Source organism: Lithobates pipiens, unplaced genomic scaffold (genome assembly GCF_037356315.1).
Source record: "Lithobates pipiens isolate NorthernLeopardFrog02 unplaced genomic scaffold, aLitPip1_a1.2 Scaffold_37, whole genome shotgun sequence".
Taxonomy (NCBI): domain Eukaryota; kingdom Metazoa; phylum Chordata; class Amphibia; order Anura; family Ranidae; genus Lithobates; species Lithobates pipiens.
In genome coordinates this window covers 17,487,746-17,500,147 of record NW_027507825.1, presented here as the reverse complement: position 1 = coordinate 17,500,147, position 12,402 = coordinate 17,487,746, and the positions used below count along the sequence as shown (strand labels likewise).

The following is a 12,402-nucleotide window of genomic DNA, read 5'->3' as shown; positions in this document are numbered from 1 at the left end:
AGGGAGGGAGAGGGAGGGAGAGGGAGTTAAAGTGGAACGCAAGTCAGAAAATTAGGTCTTGCTAGATCACTTCAGGTTGGCTCTTTTGCATGTATGTAAAACATTAAAAACACATTCTTATACTGTTTAAAATTCAGTATTAAACTGTCTCACTCTGCTCTTGCTCTCTAATTTTTGGCACTGTGCTGAAAATGTAGAGGCTGATCTGACAGCCTAAAGATTTACTGCTACTCAGGGGCTCTGGGCTTCAGCAAAATGGCAGTCTCCAGCAAGAAGAAACAGGAACAATGCTGGAGGCAATTTACAACACACTAATTTTGGGAGCATTATTATTAATGTGGAATGTATGTTCCTTGCTAACAGAACATTATTTTTATCAAGTTGTTACGAGTATAGTTATACTTTAAAGAGGAAGTAAAACCTGATGAGTTTACTTCCTCTTTCATTCCCTGCAAAGGTAAAGCATAATGGACTACTATGCATCGCATCGCATCGCATCGCATCGCATAGTAGTCCATTATGTGTCACTTACCTGACACAGGAGCCAGCAAAGTCACCGCTGTCCCTTGTAGTTCGGCGCATCCATCTTCTCGGTGGAGTTTCGCAGCTCCGGCGCTGTCATTCGGCAAAGCCGCGATGACGTCACCCCCGCACATGCGCACGGGAGCGGACAGGCGCGGCATCTTCGTCTTTGACGATGCCGCATATCGCCGTTAACAGCGGCGCACTCAGTGCGCCTGCGTGCCGCTGTCTATGGCACATGCGCCGTAGACAGCGGTGCCTGTCTTCGGGCAAATATCTCCTAAACCGTATAGGTTTAGGAGATATTTCTTGGACCTACAGGTAAGCCTTAATCTAGGCTTTCCTGTAGGTCAAAGTGTGTTGTAAGGGTTTACAACCACTTTAAACCCATAAATTGAACAGTTACAGAAAACAGTTTAAATCCTGGAAAGCTGGGAATGTCACATTGATTGTGCTCTCAACCAAACTGTCAAATCATTAAACGGCTGGTGTCATAGCTGATCATATGTGCAGCATCGTGGCAGTTGACGATCAAGGACAAGATTGGACAAGATGGCAGCTTCCTTGGCTAAAAAACGATAGGCGGGTTTAGTTCCACTTTAAGTAGCCATCTGAATTGTCATCAGTATTTCCTGTGATCTCCCTGCAGCTAATCTTTTCCCTATTACTGACTTACCATGCCTAGTTCCACGATGCATAACTGACTGGAGGCTGCCATCTTGGTAGAAGAGCAGGGCTTTGCTTCCTCATTTCAGAGCTGCTCCCCTGAAGACTGTTAATTGAATGCCTTGTGGGGGAATACTTAAAGTGGTATTCCGCCCAAAAAATAAATAAAAGTCAGCAGCTACACACACTGCAGCTGCCAGATTTTAACAATAGGACACTTAGCTGTCCTGGAGTCCAGCGATATCAGCACTGAGGCAGATGTTTCTATCAGCTGTTGGGTGCTGCTGCCGCCACCACTGTGGGTAAGGGCACCCGGCAGTGTAGCCTTATGGCTTAACGCCCAGAACCCTAGTGCGCAGGTGTGAGGCCCCGCTCCTCTCTCCTACTGGCCCGGCAACAGGGAGAGGAGGAGGGAGCCCTGCAGTGATGTCACGGGGCATGGCCCAGACTCCCGGAAGTAGGAGCAGGATACCTGTCAAAGACAGGTATCCTATCCCCCCTTCCCCCCCCAAAAGGTGCCAATTGTGGCACCGGAGGGGGAGAAGAGACAAATGAGCGGAAGTTCCACTTTTTGGTGGAACTCCACTTTAACAAACAGCACAAGAGTTAGAGAAGGCAGAGCATATAAGCAGAAGCAGGAGGAGCCTTGCATTGCAGATCCTCAGGTACAGCTTCCTCTCCATCCAGCAAGGAGACCATGAGCGACACAGCAAGATTTCTACAGAAAGCAGAAGAATACAGACAACGGACACACAATACTAACTATAAGTAATGTCCCTTGTGCTGATTCTTCTGTTTTAACTACACTTCAAGGGTTTGTGGTGAGTACAGACCATTACAAATACCCTTTAGTGATTGGTTCTCTTTAAATAAGCAATGAGCTATGATCTCTCGGCTATGGAAGATGATTCAGCCCCAGCCAGCCCTGTCCTTACGCTTGTATCCTTCCAGCTACCACCTAGTTTCTGCTTGTGGAATCCATCAACAGTACAGGCCACAGTTATCTAGGTTTATCTAAATATGCATAAATGTAATCATTGAATAGTAATGCTCTTCACCATATATTTAGTTAACCACTTCGCATCCAGGCCAATTCTGACATTTCTCTCCTATATGTAAAATTCATAATTTTTTTGCTAGAAAATGACATAAAACCCCAAACATTATATATATTTTTTTAGCAAAGACCCTAGAGAATACAATGGCGGTCGTTGCAACTTTTTATCTCGCACGGTATTTGCGCAGCAATTTTTCTAAACAGTTTCATGCTTTAAAAAAACAAACAAAAAAAAAACAGTAAAGTTAGCCGAATTTTTTTGCATAATGTGAAAGAAGAAGATACGCCGAGTAAATAGATACCCAACATGTCACGCTTCAAAATTGCATGCGCTCGTGGAATGGCGCCAAACGTGGTAATTAAAAATCACCATAGGCGACGCTTTAAATGTTTTTACTGGTTACTTGTTTTGGGTTACAGAGGAGAGCTAGAATTATTGCTCTCGCTCCAACGTTCGTGGCGATACCTCACATGTGTGGTTTGCACACCGTTTTCATATGTGGGCGGAACTTACGTATGCGTTCGCTTCTGCATACGAGCTCACGGGGACAGGGGCGCTTTAAATTATTTTATTTTTTTTATTGTTCATTTTATTTTTATTTTTTTAGTTTGACACTTAAAAAAATAATAATAAATTGATTACTTTTATTCCTATTACAAGGAATGTAAACATCCCTTGTAAAAGGAATATGGCACGATCGGACCTATTTACAGTGAGATATGGGGGGTCAACAAGACCCCATATCTCACCTCTAGGCTGGGAAGCCTAATATAAAAAATAAAAAAAATAAAAAACACGATCCTGGCCTCCCAGCCAAAACGGCGCAGACGGAAATCTCTATGGTAACTTCCGGGGGCCGGCGGATCCTGTGACCGACTCACCGATGGAAGAGGCGAGTCGGTACAAGCACCGGAGGGCGGCGGGAGGGGGAGCGTCCCTCCCGCCGCCCGTAAGAACGATCAAGCGGCGGAACAGCCGCTATGATCGTTCTTATGGTGTAGGGAATCGCCGGCTGAAAATGCCGATATCTGAATGATGTCTGTGGCCTCGGGCATCATTCAGATATACCGCCACAAAACCCATGATGTCAATAGACGTAGTATGGGCGCCAAGTGGTTAAACTACAAGATCTACATAATACATGTAGAAAGAAAAGTCACTTTATCATACCAAGTGGATGACACCAAGTCTTCAAATGAAAACCTTACCTTGGTTAGCTGGATCTCCATTAAGAAGTCCTGGTTTCTTCCGCGGCCCCCTCTGATTAAACTGTTGGATCGTCTGGTGGGTGTACTTGAAGGGGAGCTGTGAGGACTCCTTGAAGAAGGCACAGAATTTTGAGGATCATTCTAATTTACCTTAAATCTTAGACCTTGGATCTATTTTAATATAAACGGTTTTTCTTGGCATACTAGGTATTTTCTGCAATAAAGGTCTCATAACTTCCTGCTCGCATTCTTCTTTTGTGTGTATGCTGAGTTGCCCATGTATAGGGGTGACTGAACTGCCAAGCACATGCACATAAGTTATGCCATCCTTGGCCAGCCAATCAAGATGGCTGCAGATGCTCAAGAGAAGATGTCAGCACAAGCATGGGAGCTTGCAGACATCAAATCCCTAAAGCAGAATGGAGTAGTCTTCTCTGCTCTAAAGTGTAAATCAAGCCAAAAACATTTCCTTTGGTTTCGGATAGAGTGGATAATTAAGCAGTGATTTATTTTTGTTTACTGCGCTGAATGCGGATAAGGATTTTAGCAGGTAGGAAGTGAAAGAATATTTTCAACAGGGAGACAAATTATATAATATTATATATATATATATATATACCGTATATACTCGAGTATAGGCCGACCCGAATATAAGCCGAGGCCCCCAATTTACCCCCAAAAAAACTGGCAAACTTATTGACTCGTGTATAAGCCGAGGGTGAGACATGCCTGTCCATCCCTGTGTGTGTGTCCGTCCATCCCTGTGTGTCCGTCCATCCCTGTGTGTCCGTCCATCCCTGTGTGTCCGTCCATCCATCCCTGTGTGTGTGTGTGTCCATCCATCCATCCATCCCTGTGTGTGTGTGTCTCCATCCATCCATCCATCCATCCCTGTGTGTGTGTGTCTCCATCCATCCATCCATCCATCCCTGTGTGTGTGTGTCTCCATCCATCCATCCATCCATCCCTGTGTGTGTCTCCATCCATCCGTGTGTGTGTGTGTGTGTGTGTGTGTGTGTGTGTCCAGCCTACCTTTGTCCCGAGCCTCCGTCCCGTGCCTTGCCTCCTTGCCTCCGTCCCGTGCCGTGCCTTGCCTTGCATCCGTCCCGTGTCGTGCCTTGCCTTGCCCCCGTCCCGTCCCGTCCCGTGCCGTGCCTTGCCTTGCCTCCGTCCCGTGCCCTCTTCGTCGGCGGCCATTGTAAAATTCAAAAGCTGCGCCGCCGCCTTCGCCTGTGATAGGCGGAACACTGAATTTCCCAGCAGCCTGTGTTCCGCCTATCACAGACGTCGTATCATCCTCGTCCGTAGTACGAGGATGATACGATGTCCGTGATAGGCGGAACACAGGCTGCTGGGAAATTCAGTGTTCCGCCTATCACAGGCGAAGGCGGAGCCGGAGGCGCGGCTTTTGAATAGAATGGCCGCTGTCTGTCTGCTCGACACGCTGATCGAGCGGGCAGACAGCGATGACTCGAGTATAAGCCGAGGGGGGCACTTTCAGCCTCAAAAAAGAGGCTGAAAATCTCGGCTTATACTCGAGTATATACGGTATATATATTAGAGCTGCACAATTAATCGTTAAAAAATCGTGATCTCGATACAACCCCTCTGACCATCTATATTGCAGAGTTTGCCAATTCTTTCATATAACAAGTGGAGAGACTTACCTGCTCACTCAGCTGTCAAAAGAAAACATCTGGGCAGTCTGCCAAGTTTTTAAAATGAAACATTGTAACTAAGGCTTCCTTCTTAGATCAAAGGGATAAACTTCTGTGTGTACAGAAAAAAAATCCAGGCAGTCTGCCAAGTTTTTAAACAATGTGTAAATGCAGGAAGTTTAACCACTTAAAGTCTAAATCTTTTTCCAAGACTTGTTTCTTAAGTTAAAAATCAATATTTTTTGCTAGAAAATTACTTGGTACCCCAAAATATTATATATATTTTAGCAGAGACCCTAGGGAATAAAAATGGCAATTGCTGCAATATTTTTATGTCACACTGTATTTGCCCAGCGGTCTTTCAAACGCAATCGTTTGGGAAAAAATACAATTTAATGAATAAATAAAAAAAATAAAACAGTAAAGTGTTTTTTGTGTTAATGTGAAAGATGATGTTACTGCGCGAGAATCGTGAACTATCTTCTAAGCAAAAAGATTGCGATTCTCATTTTAGCCAGAATCGTGCAGCTCTAATATAAATATAAATATAAATATATATATATATATATATATATATATATATATATATATATACACACATACACAGTAGGGAAAATGATTTGATCCCCTGCAGATTTTATAAGTTTGGCACTTACAAAGAAATGAAGGGTCTATAATTTTTTTTTTTTATCATGGGTGCATTTTAAACGATAGAGACAGAATATCAACCAAAAATCCAGAAGAAACACATACAGATACAAATGTTATCAGTTGAGTTGCAGTTCAGAGAGTAAAAAGTATTTAATCCCCTACCAACCAGCAAAAAATACTTCCACAGCCTGGCTACAGTAGGTGCTCATGTGGTACACAGATTAGTCCTGTCAATTTAAGAAGGTTCTCCTAATGACAACTCGTTATGTGTATAAAAGACTCCTGTCCAAAGAATATTTCTTCCATTCAAACCTCACCATCATGGGCAAGACCAAAGAGCTGTCATAGGATGTCAGGAACAAGGTTTGTAGACCTGCAAAAGGCTGGAATGGTCAAAAACAGTGGTCATCAACCTTGTCCTCAGGGCCCACTAACAGGCCAGGTCTTAGGTATTACCTTGGGGAGATGCAGACTAGAATACCGCAATCACTGAGCAGCAAATTATATTACCTGTGATGTATTTCAGTTATCTTGCAAGCCTGGCCTGTTAGTGGGCCCTGAGGACAGGGTTGATGAACGCTGGAGTAAAAGACCACCAGCAAGAAGCTTGATGAGAAGGAGACAACTGTTGGAGCGATTATTCGCAAATGGAAGAAATACAAAATAATCATCCATCGCCCTTGGCCTGGAACTCTATGCAAGATGTTGCTTCATGGGGTAAGAATGATAAGAAAAGTGAGGGATCAGCCCAGAACTACACGGGAGGAGCTTGTGAATGATCTCAAGGCAGTTGGGACCATAGTCACCAAACAAACCACTGGTAACACAATACACCGCAGGGGATGAAAAATCTGCAGCACCCGCAAGGTCAAGAAGGCACATACATAGGCCCATCTGAAGTTTGCCAATGAACATCTAAATCAGGGGTGCCCAACCAGTGGCCCGCGGAGCCCTCTGATGTGGCCCTCGACCTCCTGCTCTAAGATGGCAGGTTGGCAAGTCCAGATCACGGGTTGCCACTGGTAGTGGAAGCAAGTGGCTGCGGAGAAGAGCCACATAAGCCAATGCTTCCTGTATGGTGTCCGCTCCTGTCACAAAATGCACTCCGCCTGGGACAGCAGCAGCCAGGGATACCAGAATGGAAGACAGTTATTAAAGGTAAAGCCGCGTACACACGGGCGGATTGTATGGCCTACTTAGTCCGTCATACAATCCGACGGACAGTCCGTCCTACTTTCGAATGAACGGACTTGACCACACACGGATGCACAAACAGTCCGTCGAAAGCTTGCGCGATGACGTGTACAGCACGTACGACGGGACTAGAAATAGGAAGTCCAATACACAGCAATGCAACCTTTCTCCGTGTAAATCCTTTCTGAGCATGCGCCATTCTTAGTCCGTCGAACTAGCCTACTGACGAGCAGATTGTCCGCTGAAACCAAAGTATGACGGACATTATTTCGAAAAATCGGAAATACTTAGTACGCCAGACTGCACGCTGAAAAAGTCCGCTGAAGCCCACACACGAGCGGACTGTCCGCTGAAATGTGTTTCGACGGACTAAGTAGGCCATACAGTCCGCCCGTGTGTACGCGGCTTAAGTTTACTACTAAATTCACAGTATATATGGATATATCTGTTTTGCAGTGGTTACTGGGCTGCTTTCAAACTGATCCGCAGGTGCAGTGCAGCTGCGGGTTACCTGCATTGAGCCATAGACTTCTGTTATTACCTGCAGGTTTGTTGCGCCTTCAGAAAGTGAGCCACACCTGCAGAATATAATAGAAGTTTATGGCAAAGTGCAGCTAACCGCAGAAAATCCACAGGTTCACTGAGCTGCACCTGAGCTTTGGGCAAATCGCAGCGCATCAGTGTGAAAGCAGCCTTAGGCCCCTTTCACATGATTGGTCCGACCCAATTGGACTTACTATTCACCTCTATGGAGCAGCAGATGTAAATGGACTTTGTCTGTTTACACCCACCTACCTAAAAAAAAAAAAACAGAAAGGGATCTGCCCCTTCCATATGGGCGAATCGGATTGGATCAGAGGGCCCATAGAGTAGAGCGGGCTGTGTCTGTGCACACGGACCTGTCATCCTCCCGCTACGCTCATTGTGGCCCGCGACTAGTTACCAATTCACTTAAGTGGCCCTCGCTTTTCAAAAGGTTGGGCACCCCTGATCTAAATAATTCAGCGAAGAACTGGGAGAAAGTTCTGTGGTCAGATGAGACCAAAATGTAGCTCTTTGGCATCAACCCGACTCGCCATGTTTGGGGGAAGAAAAATGCTGACTATGACCCTAGGAAGACCATTCCTACAGCCAAGCACAGAGGTGGAACCATTATGCTTTGGGGCGGTTTCTCTGCTAAAAGATACAGGCCGACTTTTCAGTATTGAGGGGCCAATGGCCATGTATTGTAAAATCTTGGAAGAGAACGTTCTTCCTTCAGCCAGAACACTGAGGATGGATCGTTGATGGGTCTTCAAGGATAAAGATGAGGATTGTAAGAGCCACCTCTTGTGTATATTTTGTCTCCTTCCCATTATACCTTGTTATACGTTTCTAAATGAATTCTCAATTGGTGTATTGCAATTATGTTTTTTTCACAGACGTATGTATTTCTTGAAGAAGCTCATTTTGGAGCGAAACTAGTCGAATTACGTCACCATGTGTACCAACTTAATCGCTGTAAATTGATTTTACTGTTTAAATAAACTTTTTTGTATTTTACCTGTGCTATATTACTTTGTTGTCCGTATTCCTCACATGTACCGTAATAGTCCGTTAGCTCAATCCTCTCTTTGGGTAGTCTGATATGGGAACCAGGCTCCCTACCTCCTTTTTCGGGTATTCAAGGATGACAATGACCCAAAACATACCACCAAGGATACAAAAGGAGTGGCTCAAGAAGAAGCACATTAAGGACATGGAGTTGTCTAGCCAGTCTCCAAACCTTAATCCTATAGAAAAGTTATGGAAGGAGCTGAAACTTCGAGTTGCCAAGCGACAGCCAAGACCTAAGACTTGTGAAGTAGGGCATACATTTTTCTTTTTCAAATATTTGCTTTGGTTTATGTAAAATGTGGGTTAAATAATAAAAAAAATAAAAATAAATGGCTGGACTATACATGAAATACTCACATATAATGCTTAGCTGGGGAAGTAGAAGGATGAGAACTTCCAAAATCTTTCCCCCCATACAGGTGCCAGACCAGCGAGATCTCTTTAACCACATATCGAACTACAGGAACTGGGAAATGTACCGATGCCTTATTGGTGTCTGCCCTCCCATCCGGTAAACTGAAGTAATTCTCTTTAATTGTGATGGAGTCTTCAACCAGCTTTCTCACGCTTGGCTCCTCGTCCTTATTCTTAAATAATACCAGACAAAAAAAAAAAAAGAACAGGTAAAAAGATCATATATGAATAGTTTTGATCTGCAATATTTAAAGTAACTGGATGACAACTGGTTTGCTAAAGCTCCGCCTATCAGGCTGGGTTCACACTGCTGCGATGCGGGAACGCTGCAAATCTACTGCGGGTTCCCGCATCGCATGCCTCCCGGCGGCAGTTCACACTGCCCTATGCGAACTGCTGGGAGTGTCAGTGAAAAGTTAATGACACCTCTAAATCAGTTCGCATATCGCAGTGCGATCTGCAAACTCAGACAGGAAACGGATCGCATGGTGTGAACACCCAATGTGATTCGATTCTGCTGTGGACCAAAAAAAAAAGGGTCCTGTGAGAGTTTGGGCCGGATGCGATGCAAATTCAGCCATACTATCTGTATGGCTGAAATCGCATCGCGCAGAGATCGCATGTGACTTGCACTGCAGTGCGGTGCAAATCACATCAGATCTCTGACACCGCAGCAGTGTGAACCCAGCCTAAAACAATTTCAAATAAAAATGATGGGAACCCCTTGATTAAGCTCCTGGGGTGGAGTATAACACATTAGGGGGCATAGCCTGGTTGGAGCCCAGGCTAAGGTTGTCATACGCATCTTCACAGGGTTTTGCTGTGATGTGGGACCTTTAGGACTTTCTTTCCCTGCTGAGAATACACAGTATCTCACAAAAGTGAGTACACCCCTCACATTTTTGTAAATCTTTTCTTCTATCTTTTTATGTGACAACACTGAAGAAATGACACTTTGCTACAATGTAAAAGTAGTGAGTGTACAGCTTGTATAACAGTGTAAATTTGCCGCCCCCTCAAAATAACGCAACACACATAATGGACTACTATGCATCGCATCGCATAGTAGTCCATTATGTGTCACTTACCTGACACAGGAGCCAGCGATGTCACCGCTGTCCCCTTGTGTACGGAGCCTCCATCTTCTTGGTGGGTCTCTCTGCTCCGGCGCTGTCATTTGACGGAGCCACGATGACGTTACTCCCACGCATGCGCACGGGAGCCGCTACTCGCGGCATATCGCTGTTAACAGCGGCGCGCTCAGTGCACCTGCACCGTAGACAACTGTGCCTGTCTTTTGGCAAGTATCTACTAAACCGTGTAGGTTTCGGAGATATTTATTGGACCTACAGGTAGGCCTTAATCTAGGCTTACCTGTAGGTCAAAGTAGTTTGTAAGGGTTTACAACCACTTTAAAAAGGGGAGTTCCGCCATTTATTTTTTTTAAAAGTCAGCAGCTACAAATACTGCAGCTGCTGACTTCTTAAAAATGGACACTTACCTGTCCAGGGCACCCACAAACGTCAGCACCCAAAGCTGATCCGTCCCTCGGCTTTTGGGTGCTGCTGCCGCCATCTTCGGTAAGGGAATCAGGAAGTGAAGCCTTGTGGCTTCACTTCCTGGTTCCCTACTGCACATGCGCAACTCGCGCTGTGCATTCCCACTGGTCCCTGCTGTCTCCTGGGACCTGTGCGTCTCCCAGAAGACAGCGGGGGGGACAGGGACGGGAAGTGGTGTAGATACCCGCAGGTGGCGTGGGTATCTATGACCGGAAGTGGGAGCAAAATACCTGTATTAGACAGGTATTTGCTCCCACCTAAAAGGTGCCAAATGTGACACTGGTGGGGGGAGGATTCCGAAAAGCGGAAGTTCCATTTTTGTGTGGAACGCTACTTTAATGTCTAAACCGCTGGCAACAAAAACGAGTACACCCCTAAGTGAAAATGTCCAAATTGGGCGCAAAGTGTCAATATTTTGTGTGGCCACCATTATTTTCCAGCACTGCCTTAACCCTCTTGGGCATGGAGTTGACCAGAGCTTCACGGGTTGCCACTGGAGTCCTCTTCCCCTCCTCCATGATGACATCACGAAGCTGGTGGATGTTGGAGACCTTGCGCTCCTCCACCTTCCATTTGAGGATGTCCCACAGATGCTCAATAGGGTTTAGGTCTGGAGACATGGTTGGCCAGTCCATCATCTTTACCCTCAGCTTCTTTAGCAAGGCAGTGGTCATCTTGGAGGTGTGTTTGGAGTCGTTATCATGTTTGTATGTGCAGCATTTTTTTGGGAATATTTGCTTTCTTTCTTTTTAATATAAACCTCAATAGACACATAACAAAACAGGTATCAAGCTTGTACAGAGGTAGGTGATCACTGAAGACCAATGTTGGGAGGGTGGACTTTTATTACTCCCAGTGACACCAAAGCTGAGGGAGGGCTTTTAATCCTTCTGCTGACACCAAAGCCAGGAAGGATTTTCCTACTCCTGCTGATGCCAACGCTGGGGGGGGGGGCTTTGATCACTTTCATTGATCACCAATACAGAGGACCTTTTTTGGTATACCTGGCCACCAATACACATAAAGCATTTTTATACAAGATGTAGAATTTCTTGTGGTAATGTGGACAGTAAGGAAGCTTACCGAAGCAGGTGTTTTTGGAGCATACAAAATACAGAAATCGTCACTCTCAAGGGGACCGTCTAGAATGGCGTCACTCATAAGATGGGGAGCAGCCATCATGAATGTTGGGCTGGACTCTTCAGACACAGTACCGCTTTCATCAGGAAAAAGGAATAGATCGGAGCAAGGAGGGTCCTGAGATTCAAATTTGCCATCTGAAATCCCTAAACAAACATTACAAAAACAGGCGTGTGTAAATTTGAATTAGTACTAGAACAGTGCCACGTGTAATGACTAAGTCGGAAGTGCAATAACTCATAATATCAGATTTGTATTTATTGTAGTCAGTATTAATGCCGACAGGCTGCCATTGGTTATTGCACTTTTTCCTGTACTGTAACAAACACTTTACCCTGTGCATTAACCACTTACCTACTGGGCACTCTCGCCCCCTTACTGCCCAGGCCAATTTTCGGCTTTCAGTGATGTTGCACTTTGAATGACAACTGCGTGGCCATGCAACACTGTACCCAAATGTTAATTTTTTTATTTTTTTATTTTTTATTATTTTTTATTTTTTTTAGACAGATGGAACTTTTTTTGGTGGTATTTCATCACCACTGGGTTTTCAATTTTTTGTTAAACAAGCGAAAAAAAGACTGAGAAAATCCTTTTCTCTGAAGTTCATTGACGGACACAGCTTCTTTAATTCTTGACCTTAGGGTTATCCTCTCCTGAAGTGGCGTGATAACCCTAAGGTCAAGAAGGTCAAGAAGTAAAGGAGATGAGCCCGTCAATGAACTTCAGAGAAAAG

At 44.9% G+C, this 12,402-nt stretch overlaps 1 protein-coding gene across 1 annotated transcript in view; it reads right to left on the bottom strand.

Annotated features, from left to right (window-relative positions):
• ATG2B (autophagy related 2B) overlaps positions 1-12,402 on the bottom strand; it is a gene marked incomplete in the record, with an annotated part of 199,484 nt that overhangs the window by 36,702 nt on the left and 150,380 nt on the right. Inside the window, 3 exon segments of the mRNA XM_077466778.1 lie at positions 3,455-3,563; positions 8,911-9,140; positions 11,610-11,812. Of these exon segments, the coding sequence (XP_077322904.1) occupies positions 3,455-3,563; positions 8,911-9,140; positions 11,610-11,812 (542 nt within the window).